The sequence below is a fragment of the Odocoileus virginianus genome, chromosome 9 (assembly GCF_023699985.2).
Source record: "Odocoileus virginianus isolate 20LAN1187 ecotype Illinois chromosome 9, Ovbor_1.2, whole genome shotgun sequence".
Taxonomy (NCBI): Eukaryota; Metazoa; Chordata; class Mammalia; order Artiodactyla; family Cervidae; genus Odocoileus; species Odocoileus virginianus.
The window spans coordinates 15,176,218-15,191,116 of NC_069682.1; the positions used below are offsets into that span (position 1 = coordinate 15,176,218).

General features: G+C 44.1%; 1 protein-coding gene across 3 annotated transcripts in view; it reads left to right on the forward strand.

The window, feature by feature from the left end:
* CAMK1D (calcium/calmodulin dependent protein kinase ID) overlaps window positions 1-14,899 on the forward strand; it is a 389,654-nt gene that overhangs the window by 311,530 nt on the left and 63,225 nt on the right. For all 3 annotated transcript variants that reach the window (XM_070471985.1, XM_070471984.1, XM_070471983.1), the window contains one exon: window positions 11,890-12,028. In XM_070471985.1, coding sequence (XP_070328086.1) covers window positions 11,890-12,028 — 139 coding nt within the window. The remainder of the gene's footprint in view (window positions 1-11,889; window positions 12,029-14,899) is intronic.

The following is a 14,899-nucleotide window of genomic DNA, read 5'->3' on the forward strand; positions in this document are numbered from 1 at the left end:
GTCTAAATGCTGATTGATAATTAGGAAGATAAAAAATGTGTGTGGTTCAACAGTTAAAAAGGTGGCCCAGAGCCAGGGCCACAGTGGGCAGCTGTAATCTTGCACATTTCTTGATGATAAAAAGTGAACTTGAACTCCACAGATTTAAGTCTGAATGATAGGTAAACAGTTTTTACTTTGGTCTTGCTTGTTTGAAGGCGTTGTAAGACCTTTCTCATATTACCTCCCTGCATGTGCTGTCGCATACACCTGCTATAAGATTTTCAGGAGAGATTAGCTGAGAAACACTAGAATGAATATAAATACACATAATAAATTAAAGCTGAACAAACAAAAGAATTAAAATACATTTTTTTAGATTTGTCATAAAATTGGGGCTGCATCAAGTTTCCTTCAGATTCTGAACCTCTGAGCATGTATGAAGTTGCATAATTGTTCTCAGTTAGTTTTGAACAAACTCACGCAAGATAGGCAGAGATGTGCTGACAGCCAACTGGCAGTTCCCCACGTGGGAGTTGGTGATTTTACGGACTATCTGTAACCAAGCCATGCTCCAGACCTGTTCCAAAGCTGTCTCCAATCTCCTCCAGTTGTTATCTACTCGAGAAATGCAAAATTATGTTCATACTCAAAAACTGCAAAAGAAAAATAATAATTGTTGCCGAGTGAAATTGTCCTCATTGGAACTAACAGTGGGAAGGCCGGTATGTAACAAACATTTCATTACAGATTTTTTTCCAAAAATTATAATTAATGTATTCAAGAACATCTGTTAATATAAAGCTTGTGCATATATGTTCTACCACAAGGTCACTGCTTGGAACTCTGGCCCATCAGTTAGCTTCTCATTAACCTAGAACATCTCAGAAAATGCACCATCAGAAGTCAATAACGTTCAACCTTCACATTGCGAGTCCTCTTATGTAAATTTACAGGAACATATGTAATTAATATAGGAGTCACAATACAAAATTGTGAGATTACATAAGAAAGCTGACATTGTCACAAATTTCCGTCTTAATCAAGTGCATGAATATCTTCAAAAAGCCCAGCCTGTTTACACAGAGCAGAGAGGAGAGAAAGCAGGGGACCCTTATGCTGGTAGAACCAGAAGCTCTTATGTCAAGCTCCTTTCTTTGCAACTCCCTTTTTATAGCAACTCACTCTGTACTGATCCCTTATCTGTCAGCTCCTGCTCCACTCCCCCTCCATGCCCTGCAGAAAAGGCCGAAGGGGACCAACATTTATAAAACACTACAGCACACTGGGAGTCTGCCTAGGGATTTTCCCTTCGTTGGCTCACTTAACTCTTAAAGCAAGCATAACTCCCCCTTGTGTAGTTGAGAAAATGAGGCTCAGAGAGGCCAGTCCTGGGTACCTGTCTCTTCTCTGTGTACTCAGGGATCTCCAATCCCAAGGTCGAGAAGCCATCCGCTGACTCCAGGTTCTCTGCTCCAGCCCTGACCTTCATCTGCTTAAACACATATACATTTTCCTGTCCTCATCTTCCCTGGTCTCTCAGCAGCATCTGTCAGGGTTGACCAGACCTCCTCCGTGACTTCCATGGCCCCATACTCCTCCTCTGCTTCCTACCTCTGTCTGGGCCTTTGTTGGCTCGTCTTTGTCTGAGCGCTGGCATTCCAGCACTCAGCCGCCTTTCTCTCATCCAGCTGCACTCTCCCAGTGGATCAGGTCTGCCCTCTTGGCTTTGCAGACCGTCTGCATGCTGATGACTTGCTAGTTTTGAACTCTAGCCCTGATCTTCCCCCGAACTTCAGTCTCATATCCATGGCTACCTGCTTGACCTCTCCATCCATCCTATAGGTATCTCAGACTTCCTTATCCTACCCAAGGCTCCAGATCTGTGCAGTCCAATGTGGTAGTGCCATGGAGCTGTTTACATTAATTAAAATTCAATAAGTTATAAAAGTCAGTTTTCCAGTGCCACGAACCTCGTTTCAAATGCACAGTAGCTCCCTGTGAGTCGTGGTCACCACATCAGAAGGCAGATAAGGAGCATGTCCATCACTGCAGGAAGTTCTGGTGGTCAGTGCTGACCTAGTTGTTTTTAGACCCTTCAAACTTGTTCTTTCACCAGGGACCCCCTTTTCAAATAATCTTGTTGTTCCTCAAGTCAAAACTCTAAGAGACATCCTTTTTTATTTTATTTTATTTACTTTGGCTGCATTGGGTTTACAGAGCAAATGCTGGAATTTATGGAGTTTATTAGTTTATTTATTATCACTCAGTCTTAATTGCTGAGTGCGGTCTTTATCTAGTTGTGGCGAGCAGGGGCTACTCTTCATTGCTATGCACAGGCTTCTCATTGCAGTGGCTTCTCCTGTTGCAGACAGCCTGAGCTCTAGGCCTGTGGGCTTCAGTAGTTACAACATGTGGGCTTGGATGTTGGGCTGCATGGGCTTGATTTCTCCTTGGCATGTAGGATCTTCCCAGACCAGCAATCGAACCCATGTCTCCTGCATTGGCAGGAGGATTCTTATTCACTGGACCACCAGGGAAGTCCCAGGAGACATTCTTGATTCCTCTCTTTCCAGCATGCCTTATATCAACTTTATCAGTGAGTCTTGTCTACTGTGTCCCTAAAACATATCTCATGCCTTTGTACTCAGACTCCAGCATTCCCCAAGCTGAGCCAGCAGTCTCTGTCACCTGAATCACTACAGGAACTCCCCAACAATCTGCCTACTTCCACTCTTGTGCTATAACCCTTGTCCACACAACAGGCAGCCAGACTGGTCTTTGAAAACTGTAAAACAGTTCTTCTGTCTCCTGGTTGAAAACCCTCCAGTGATGCTTCATCTGATGTGGAATAAACCCACTCTCTTTAAACCTTAGTTTACATGGCATCTTTGTCCATTTGGGCTGCCAGAGCAAAGTACCATAGATTGAATGGCTTGGAAACAAGAGAAAATTATCCCTCACGGTTCTGGAGCATGGATGTTCCAGGTCAGAGCACCAGCATGGCTACATTCTTGCGAGAGCTCTCTTCTAGGTTCTCCTGACTCCTCCTTGTGTCCTCACATAGTGCAAGTAGGGCTAGCTAGGTCTCTGGAGTCTCTGATGAGAGTGTTCATCCCATTCATGACGGCTCCACCCATGGCCCAATCACTTCCTAAAAGCCCCACCTCTTAATACCATTTCTTTGGGGGTTAGGTCAGCATGTAAATTTGGGGTGGGGGGAGTAGGGACATAAACATTCAACACATAATGCATGGCCCTACGTGACTTAGGCCTTCGTCTTTCTCAACCACGCTACACTGCCTACCAGACTCTAGTTCACCATGACTTTGTTTTTGACCACCAAATGCCCTAAGACTGGGCTATCCTAGTCTTAGGACAGGCTTACCCCTTTGCCCGGAAACTCTCCTTGGTCATCACTTGGCTGGCTTTTCCCTATCATGCAGTGGGGCCATCTTGAAGCCCACATCAAAGTGGCTCCACCAGATATTCATCTCAGGCTGTTTCCATCTCCCCACAGCATTTCAAATTCTCTTAATGTTTCACTTCAGTATTCTTGCCTGGGAAGTCCTGTGAACAGAAGAGCCTGGCAAGCTACAGTCCATAGGGTCCCAAAAGAATTGGGCATGACTTAGCAACTAAACAATAACAATACTGTTTCACGTTTATCTGTTGTTTATTTCCCTTTTCTTCCTCCCTCACTGGGACATAAGTCATAGATACTAGGGATTCAGTATGGATAAGACATGCTTTGCCCTCTTGAAATACAAAAGTCTAAAAATGATGTGTAGCAGAGTGGCGCCGTGGAAGCGTGCTGGGCCCATAAAAATCTGTAATTAACTTATCTTTTTTTGGAATGTGGACAGGTGTTGGAGTTAGAAGAGATCAGCTGTTTTAATCTTGAGCATGCTGATAATTTTTTAAATAAATCTTTTCATCCTTTTCTTATGAGTAATGCGAAAGTAAAATTTCTTTATCAGAGTCTCAGCAGGCAGGTTTCATACTCAAAATAAAAACACTTTCACTTCTTTCTTACCCATCGTTTTGGCTCTAACCACACTTTTCCAGGCCAGCCTCGAGGCTGGATGGGAACTGGGGCGGGTGGGGGGGTGGTCATAGTTGATAAATAGGGAGAGATGGTTGTAAGGAATCACTGAGGTCCCACCAAAGCAATGAAAATTGTTGCCTCGATGGATGAAAGAATCAGTGCACACTGCAGAGCTGACTGACTTGGAGCTGGAGGAGTGGATTTGCTCTTGTGAGCACATCTGAAGGCGGTAGGAAGCCTGCAGAATCGGAACTGTACAAGCAAGTGGACCTCCAGGATGGGGAGGACAGACCTACATTGGAGGGTCGTGTGCATACCCTGCAAAAGGACTTTCCTTCCAGTATGTCCCTGCCCCCACGCCCGCAGGCACAGATGGCCACACTCTCAGTAGCATCTCTCTCAGAAGGGGGTTCGTTAGGTCACAAGCGGCTTAGAATTAAGCGCCATCCAGTGCAGCCCATACCATCTCACTGCCTGGGTTTCAGAATCCTTCATGATTTGACCTCATCCTCACCAGTCACAGCTTCCCAATAAGGCAGGCTTCTCTGCATGTCTTGTCCATTCCTACCTCTCTCTTCTTGCTCCCTGTTGAGCTCTTCCTCCTAACACCCTCCTTCTGGAATCAGCTGACGTTTTTCACTGAGTGATGTGCCAGACTCCTGGAGAACCAGAGGAAGTTCCGACATCCCCTTCAGGAACCTTCTCTAACCACAGATCTCTCCCCTCTGGGTTGTGCTGTGGTCAGCCAGCCTGGGTCACAATTTGGCAAGTCATTATTTGCTAGTGGTCTTGATGGTCGACTTGAACTTATTTGTAGCTGCCCAAACATGGGCTAAACTGCATGCCATGTGTTGGGCTTATAGACGGCGCTCACTTAACACTTCTTTCATTGACTCTATTTCCCTGAAAATTAATTCAGCAAAAACTCTTTTCATGATTATTCAAATGACTGGACTCTCCCTGCCCACTGGGCTTTTCTCCACTTGACTAAATGCTGCTCCTTCTTTAAGACAGCTCCAATTCACTTTTTCCTGTCTCGCCCCCAGGGTCTCTTCTAGGAGTCCTTCTGTGGTCTCCCAAATTACCCTCACCCCTCAGTCCCAACTGTCTTGTCTGTCTGTCCTAGTCACTCCCTCTATACACACTGGACCTTGTACCCCTTTGAAACAGGAAAACATGTTTTATCAAGTGATACAAGACTATTTGATTAGGTGACTAAAAAAGCATACAATATAAGTAAAGTAACAAAAATGTTTTCTCCCAAAAACCTTGAAAAAATATGAAGAAGGGTATACACATGAAGGGGCTGGTGGCTTACTGGCAAGGAATCCACCTGCCAGTGCAGGAGATGCGAGTTTGATCTCTGGGTCGGGAAGATCTCCTGGAGAAGGAAATGGCAACCCACTCCAGTGTTCTTGTCTGGGAAATCCCATGGACAGAGGAGCCTGGTGGGCTATAGTCCATGGGGTCTTGAGAGTTGGACATGACTAAGTGCCTAAACAGTAACAATAATGCATTCAAAGATACACTACCTGGGTATGGACTATCCTTTATGTTCCTCAATTTATTCATCTGCTGTGGAGTTAGCCACCGCAAAATACCACATACTGGGTGACTTGAAACAGCAGGAACTTACTTCCTAACCAATCTGGAGACTCAGGTCCAAGATCAGCGTGTGGGCGGGTTTGGCTTCTCGAAGCCTCTCTCCCTGGTGTGCAGATGGCTGTCTTCTCACAATGTCCTCACAGGGTCAGGCCTCTGTGTTCACCCCTGGCGTCTCTTCGCACGAGACCTGTTTTACCTCACTTAACTTGTATTACCTCTTTAAAGGCCCCTTCTCCAAATACAGTCTCATTCTGAGGTGTACTGAAGTGGTTAGGATTTCAACATTAAAAAATTGGGATGGGGGGGCACAATTCAGTCCACAACACCCTGATACCTAGAGAGCAAAAGAGCCAGAATCAAAATTCAGCAGCATACAAGGGGTTAAATGTCTCTGGTCCATCCCATGGAGAGGCATGTGTTTGTGTTTTGGAAATTTCTGAACAGATTGAGGCTGGGAAGATGTTGTGAAACCGAATTCTGAGAATAAAGATATTTTTATTATTAAAGTGGGATTTGCTGCAGGAGAGAAAGATTGAGGACAGAGGTTTCATGAAATAAACCCTTAATCTTCCTGGAGAGGGTGAGAGAGCCCTCCAGGAGCAGAGGGTGGGGGCACCAAAGGCAGATGAAGTCACGAGGATTGGGCAAAGTGATAGTGGGTGCCCTGTGTTGGAGGAGGCAAGTCCTAGGGGCATGATTGAGGCAAGGACTGATGGTTCCTTTCTTTCTCCTGGCTGGGTGAAAAGAATGTGTATTTCTGTCATCTGAGCCTTGGGCTTTCACAGTTGAAAAATGTTTTGTTTTCAGCCTCTCAATCACAACTTGCATGTTTCAGGACTGCCTTCCCCTTAGGATTCTATGTAAATAGGGGAAATGGTTCTTAGAAAACACATATTTGTAACCAGTCTTGCACTGGAGCCCATTAAGGCCATATGACTCTTGTAGCCAAGTCACCTGGGTCTTTAATACTGGTGCTGCCTCATTATGTGACAGTCTTGTGCATTTCAGGGCATGTCTGTTGTAACACTGCTTTTTATCATCCCAGTATCAGCACTGATACTTCTCAGACTCCTGTCTCTAATATTAATAGCACAGTGCTATACTGTTTGGCCTTGTTGGGGAGGAAGAAGTTTTCTTCAACCCTCCGAGGGTCCCTGGCTAGATCTGAAGATGAAACTCACAATGAAGCATGAATAGGGAAAAAGCAAACACATTTTATTGAATTTTTACGCATGTAGCCTACACAAGGCAACTAAGTTCTCAGTAAGTGACCAGAGCAGAAAGCTTTTATACCTTTTAGGCAAACAATTAATTTATGGACAGCAGACAATACAGAGGGGTTTGGAATAGGGGTAGTAAATGATGAAGACGTAACTAAGGTGACACGGATTAGTTGAACTCGGTTTGTTTGCCAGTTCCACTCTGGGTTGATCAGAGTGTGTCTCCAGTGAAAGGAGAATTTATTTCCTCCCTTTAGACAGGAAAGGGGGAGTTTTTTTTCCTACATTTACTTCTTAACTGCCTTCAACTCAAAATAATTTTATGTCTAAGAGGCATATATTGTGACATACTCTGGTTTCCATTGGCCTTTTTCATCTTTTATTAAATCTAACTTCTAGAGTAATAGATTTTTGGAGCCTATTTTTCCACATTAGCACAAATATACGTTTTGAATGGATGTATGGATGATATTGTTATAACACACTATATAATTAGTGGTAAATCTTAAAATAAGGGGATAATATCTACCAAAATCAGGGGCTTCCCAGGTAGCTCAGTGGTGAAGAATCTGCCTGCTAAACAGGAGATGCAGGAGTCTTGGATTCAATCCCTAGGTCAGGAGGATCCCCTGGAGGAGGCCGTGGCAACCCACGCCAGTATTATTGTCTGGAAAATCCCATGGACAGAGGAGCCTGGTAGAGCTATAGTCCATGGGGTTGTAAAAGACTTGGACATGGTACTTAGCTACTAAACAAAAACAATCTACCAAAATCAGATGGAGACGTTCAAGTTCATGTAAAAAGCAGGGTAGTTTGCCTAATACTAACAATGGATGTATGGTATACTGACAAAGCTGTGTGTAGTACATTACAGACTATGTTACGGTCTAGGATCAGAAATTACAGTTTACTTACTTGATCCAGCAATTTTGAAACTGTGTTTCTTGACTATTTTTTAATTTGAAGAGATTTGCATTACTTAAAATTTTGCTAGTAAATATTATGAGATCATTGTTGTTGAGTCGCTCAGTCACATCTGATTCTTTTGTGACCCTGTGGAGCCCACCAGGCTCCTCTGTTCATAGGATTTCCCAGGCAAAATACTAGAGTGGGTTGCCCTTTCCATCTCCAGGGGATCTTCCTGACCCAGGGCTTGAATCCATGTCTCCTACATTGGCAGGAGGATTCTTTACCACTGAGCCTCCCGGGAAGCCCACTGAGATCATTACATCCAGCTAATTGGTATTTGCATAGCTGAGATTCATATAGTGATAGCAGTGCAGTGTAATAGGCACAGAGGTCGGAGACTGAGCAAACCCAAGTTCACTGCAAAGACAAGTTGTTCTAAATAAATGTCTAAGTTCAGCCGAGAGGATAGAGAGTTTTCAAACCATATCCCCTGTCTTCTTTTCCTTTAGTCTTTGGTATCCAGTTTTCTCGTACACTTACATCCCCCTAAAGCTGAGTCTCTCTCCCGTGGCTGCCGTTAAGTAATTTTATTTGTTGACCTCTTGTTATGGTCCTGCTCCTTTTCTCCAATCACCTGACAACATCCTTCTAATTGCATTCCGGTGCTTTGCAAGTTTTCCTTGAGGAGCTCCATTTCTAATGAGGACCTTTAAACCAGGCACATTGGAAGCTCGCTGTAGAAGAATATTGAGTCAAGAAAACCACCCGTCAGCTCAGCAGCTGACCACCCCAACCTTCATGCATCCTGCCAGCTGGAAAATGAGACATGCCCCTCAGTACAATTCTAAATTTATTTCCTTACCAGTGATTCTGGGGTTCTGGTTGTTCACAAGTGATTTTGAAAATGATTGGGTGTCTTAGCTCAGTCTGTCATAACAGAATACCAGTGACTGGGCAGCTTAAAGGACAGAGATGTATTTCTCACGGTCCTGAAGTCTAGGATGTCTAAGACCAAGGTGCTGGTTTGATTCCATGAGTAAACTCCAGGAGTTGGTGATGGACAGGGAGGCCTGGCATGCTGCGATTCACGGGGTCGCAATGAGTCGGACACGACTGAGCGACTGAACTGAACTAAACTGAAAGACTCTGTTCCTGGCTTACAGATGGCCGCCTTCTTACGGTGTCTTTATGATGTCCTTTATTCTTTCCATGAACACACTGATTCCATAATCAGGGCTGCACTCTCCCGACCTCAACTAAATCTAATTACCTCCCTAAGTTCCCACCCCCAAATACCATCATGTGGGCGTTTAGAGCTTCAGCTTATGAATTGAGGGAGCTCGAACATTCAGCCTGTCAGAATGGCCTTTTTGAAATGTATGCTGAAGGAGATTTTTGGAAAGTATAAAAACTTACGAACTTTAAGGTATTTTTATCAGTATTGTTACATTTTTTATTGGCAAGTTTTAAAACTTTTCCCCTGTTCCTTGGTTTCTAAGGAAACCACATTCTTTCTGAGCACTGTTCAGAAATATAAATCACTGGCACAATTTGGAATTTAAGAAGTGAAATATTAAATGGGCAGAAAATTGAGACACTGACCCTACCAAGCACAGGAGTATCTTACACTTCAATTCTGATCCTTCAAATCGTGTTTTTAAAATTTTATTTATTTATTTGGCTGTACTGGGTCTTAGTTGTGGCACATGGGATCTGTGCTGGGACACACAGAGTCTTTTAGTTATGGCATGTGAATGAATTCTTAGTTGTGGCGTGTGGGATCTAGCTCCCTGACCAGGGATCGAACCTGGACCCCCTGCACTGGGAGTACAAAATCTTAGTCACTGACCACTAGGAAAGTCCCTGCATTGCTGAACTATCACAGAGAAAATATTATTCAATAGCTATTAATACCTTACATCCCATTGCAGAGAAGAGGACTTTGAGAGACTTGGAAGCAGGAAAGATCAGTTTTGAGGGAGGGAAGAGATTTGGCAAATCGCAGGTTGCGGGGTGCTAAGGGTGGGGTTAGGGGTGGGGAGCATTGTTGCCTAAGGCCTTCAGGCGCCTTGCAGAGCGTGTGAGGAGCAGCCCAGTGGTAGAACACTAGCTCAGCGCCCTTATTGAAGGTGAGCCGATGTAGGGAGTGAGTAGGGCCACGGTCAAGAAGGACTTTTCCTCCTCCACTGCTTACGACGCCTTGATTGGCACCAACTGCACAGGGTGACGGGCACCTCGTGGGCGCCCAGTACGTGTAGAAGGAGTGATGAATAAATGATCTGGTGAAGTGAATTGCCTCCAGGTGAATGCACCCAAGTCTACCCTACCCCTGGCAGCAATACATCTCCTGTAATACAGTCTTAGACTCTGCAGAGTTTTTGCATTGAAACTCACTGGGAAGAAGAGTCTAGAAAAAAAGAAGAGTGGTGAGAACTTGATGTGAGTTGCTGAGATGGAATGTGAATGTCCTGGGATTTGGGTTTACCCAAGGAGGGATCATTTAGACAGCGCAGTTGTCCAGCTGTACTTACTCCCCTGTTGTTTCTGTTGCTTTTCACTCTTTGAATTGCTTTTTTATTTTTCCTGAGTGTCTTTCTTCTTTTATCTAGATTGCTCAGTTTGCTTTGGAAATGAGACATTATCCAAGCTCAATGTGGCTCAGACTGATTATAAGTAATGAGAGAGACTCATACACAGGCCTTTTATAGCTGCAATTTTGTTTTATTAGTTCTTTAAAAAAAGAACATTTCAGTGGCTCAGTTATTGAACATTAATTGCCTTGACTTGCAGAAAATGAATCATAGCTTCATGTGTTGGTGTATGTGTGTGTTACTGCTGGGGCCTGTCTTTTAAAGATGTAAAAGTTGTTTGTGAAACTTTCCTGATTTTGGTATTTCAAATATATCTTTTTCATTTTACTTTTGGGAAATGTATTTTTCTTTTATTAAAATAGTGCTAATAAATCCCTTGAAGCTAATTTCCAAGATGGCTTAATTATTTTAACAAAACACTTTTTCTTTGAGAATCCTATAGTCTAAGAATTTGAAGGCAGAGGTGTTAGTTGAATTGTTTCTGTTCAGGATTTTGCAGTTCTGTTACTTTGTGAAACTCAGAGCAGCATCAAATATCAGAGCTAAAAGGGACTCTGGAAGTTGTCCACCAGGGCCTTTTGACCTTTGGTGATCTAGGCCCCCTTTCGATAAATACCAAAAAATGGTTAATGCGATCTGAAACTCAAAGCAAATTAAAATGGAATATTTTCTCCCCCAAACCAAATTGAAACAATATGCTGGAGTGTCGTTCTTCTACCTTTTTGTAATTCAAAAGTGGCTTTGACGTTCTGATGCATCTGAGGGAATGATTGACTAGATTAACTCCCTTATTTAATAGATGGAAAGACTGAAGTCCAAAGGTTCCCAGAGTCTTCATCTTCTCAGCATCTTAAGAGCAGATCTGGGTCAAGAAGCCTGACATCCTGTTGGCTGCTTGCTGTTTTGCTCACAAACACCCCCTCCCACCGCCCAGATCTTTAAGGCTACACTCTCCTGTGAGGGAGGCCTCCTCCCCAGCGTTGTCTCCCTGTCACTGATGATTCTGGAAGGTTATTCTGACTTAATGTTGTCCAAGCAGGATGGAGCAAAGGCCAAGAGAGACTTCTTAGGCCTGCCTAGTCCATGGGTCCTAGTGTATTTTTATTCACTTTCTTTCCTTCTAGACCATCTGTACCATCATGACATAGAAACACTTCCCTGGTATAACTTCTGGGGAATAAGGAGACAACATTTAAATCTGGAAATAGATTTATTTTTGAATTAAAATTTGAGTCTTTCACCATACTGAAAGGTCTTATTGATAGTTTTCCCTGAATAATTCAACATGTCTTTTTAAACGTATACTGATTTTGGGGCTTCCATGGTGGTCCAATGGCTAAGACTCCATGCTCCCAATTCAGGGGGCCCAGGTTTGACTCCTGGTCAGGGAAGTAGGTCCCACATGCCACAAGGTTGAAGATCCTGTGTGCTGCAACTAAGACCCGGTACAGTCAAAGAGATAAAGATTTTTTAAAATAAACAAAACATTAAAAAAAAAATAAACTTATACTGATTTGTTCTTTGTTTTTTTTAACAGTGTATCTGGTGGAGAGCTGTTTGACCGGATAGTGGAGAAAGGATTTTACACAGAGAAAGACGCTAGCACTCTGATCCGCCAGGTCTTGGATGCGGTCTACTATCTCCATAGAATGGGTATTGTCCACAGAGACCTCAAGGTGAGCCCATTGCTTAGCAACACTCTCCAACTGCTTTCCAACCCACAATGCACTGTGAAGAGAGGATCGGCTCCAGAGGAGGGATGAGGTTGCCTTGATTTGGAATATGGGTGGAATGAATGGTGGGCTTTGCCTGCTGTTAATTGTCAGGGCCTTTGGGACCCAGAAGTGGCTTGAAAGATGATAAAGATCAATGGGCCTGGCCATTGTTTGGGACATTTAATAACCATTTTGCATCAAAAGGGCCATGGGAGATGTAGGTTGTGTATTGGTTCAAGCTTGTCTAAAGGGTAATTTTGTTCAAGACAGAGGCCATGAAGATCCTTTGCCCAGTGCAGTTCTTCAGGCTTTTCCCAATTCCAGCCCTGCTTCAGCACAACCCACTACATGGAAAAAAAAAAAAAATGGAGCAGCTGGTAGAGGGATGAGATGAGAGAGAAAGGAAATTGAAGATTATCAGGAAAGACAGATTAAATGACCTACAAGTACAGCCTTCTCCCTGTGTCCTGTCTGTTCCATTCTTATCTTTTCCCTACAATATTTAGGAATACTCGCCCTTTACTAATAGCATTGAAGGATCTAGGCCTTGGTCACCTTGGCTCAAAGGTCCCAGTAGATGCCGAAGGGTAGGTATCATAGTAGCAAGAGTAAGGATCAAACATACCAATTTGAGGAACAGAAAAAATCGGTGTAATTGACCCAAAACTATAAAGTGGCTTCATTCTACTGTAGGTCCACGCCCAGCCCCCAGAGCTCACTGACCGATCAATATGGAAACCCTACCCAGTACACATATGCACCTCTCCTGTCAAAAACACAGGGATTATATTGTACTGAAGCCATGCTGTTCACGACTATGGGCAGTCTAAGTCAATGTAAAGAATAAATCATAAATATGTTAAAACAGAATGTTAACATCTGCCCGTTATCTGATACTGGGTGTCAGGGTGTAATATGGTATAGCTTTTTCTTTCATAGGGACTCACTGTAAAATTTTTTCTTCTTTTCTCCATGTTAATCATTTCCCAGTGACTAGTGGCTCCCAAATGTTAGCCTATATCAGACTTGTCTGCGTTTGTGCATGTTAAGTCCAACTCTCTGCAACCCCATGTACTGTAGTCTACCAGGCTCCTCTGTCCATGGGATTCTCCAGGCAAGAATACTGGAGTGAGTTGCCATGCCCTCCTCCAGGGGATCTTCCTGACCCAGGGATTGAACCTGCATCATTTATGTCTCCTGCATTGGCAGGCAAGTTCTTTACCACTAGCGAAGACTTATCTGCACGGCTGGTGAGAAACAGATTCCTGGCCCTCCCCCAGAGGTTCTGACCCTGCGGGTCTGCAGCAGGGCTTGGGAACTTGCATTTCTAAGGGGTTTACAGGTGACATTGATGTTGGTCTGGGAACCACACTTGGAGAACCACTGGATGAGGTTATTTGAGGATGTTGATGGAGTTCTTACAGCCTTTGTAGGCTTCTTGATGGGTGAAATGGGCTGTGAGCACCAGTAGGTAATCTTCAGGACATTGGGGGTCCTTCAGAGGGCCAGGTGAGGGCTCCGTAAGGCCACATGGCCCCTCCATACCAAGCAGCAGAGCCTTCTCTGCTCACTTGTGTTCTCACCAAATGCCGATTCTGTGTTCTAGACCTCAGCAGGCAACTCTTCCTAAACAAGTTAGTTTGGTGACTATGAAGATGTGATATGATGGTCAAGTTCTCTGTACTCACTGAAAATCCATTCTAAGCAAATAGGCCATTTCCTAGATGGGCAATGTCTATTTCCCCTTAGAAAGACAGATTGGCTGCATGGGAGATAGGGGTTTTTATACACAGATAATGCTTTTGGAGAAGTACATATGTCTCCCAGCTGGTAGAGCTTTAAGATCACCAGGCTTATTATCACTGTGGCAAGAACATTACCGTTTTAAGACAATTTTGTAATCTCTTTACAGAGGCACAAAGAAGTTTTATGTATGTGGAGGAAGTCGGGGTTCAGAAGTTAAACTTTCATAAACCTCTAAAAAAACTTAACTTTGTGATCGAGGCCAGGGAAAGAGAGGATTTTACAGTTGGATTAATTTAAGATCAGGTGGCTTCCCTGGTGGCTCAGTGGTAAAGAATCTGCCTGCGAATGCAGGAGATACAAATTCGATCCCCGATTCAGGAAGATCCCACACGCTGCGGAGCAACTAAGCCCCCACACCACAACTCCCCAGCCTGAGTGCTGCAGCTGTTGAAGCCCTTGGCCTTACAGCCCCATGCTCTGCGAGAAGAGAAGCCACCTCAGGGAGAAGCCCGCGCATCGCAACTAGAGAATAGTCCTCCTTGCGGCAACTGGGGAAAAGCCCATGTAGCAACAACGCAGCCAAAAATAAATAAATAAATAAAATTATTTTAAAGAGATTAGTGCACAACTTAGGATGCTACTCAGCCCCCACTTATGAACATACCTCTTCTTCCCTTCAGAAACTCATTCCCGAGTCTTCTTGCCCCAGGAAGCTACTGAAGATCCTCAGTTGCCCTTTTTTTCAAAGCAAGAAAAGTGTCTTTGCTGCCTCCTCCTCTTAGGGAGGGGCTGCACTGTTGGCCTTTGGAGCTGTATCATTCTTTGTTGGGGGAGGTTTTCCCATTCACGGGGACATGTTTAGCAGCATCCCTGGTCCTTGCCCATGAGACGCCTGTTCAGTTCAGTTCACTCAGTCGTGTCCGACTCTTTGCGACCCCATGAATCGCAGCACGCCAGGCCTTCCTGTCCATCATCAACTCCCGTAGTTTACTCAAACTCATGCCCATAGAGTCGGTGATGCCATCCAGCCATCTCATCCTCTGTCGTCCCCTTCTCTTCCTACCCCCAATCCCTCCAAGCATCAGG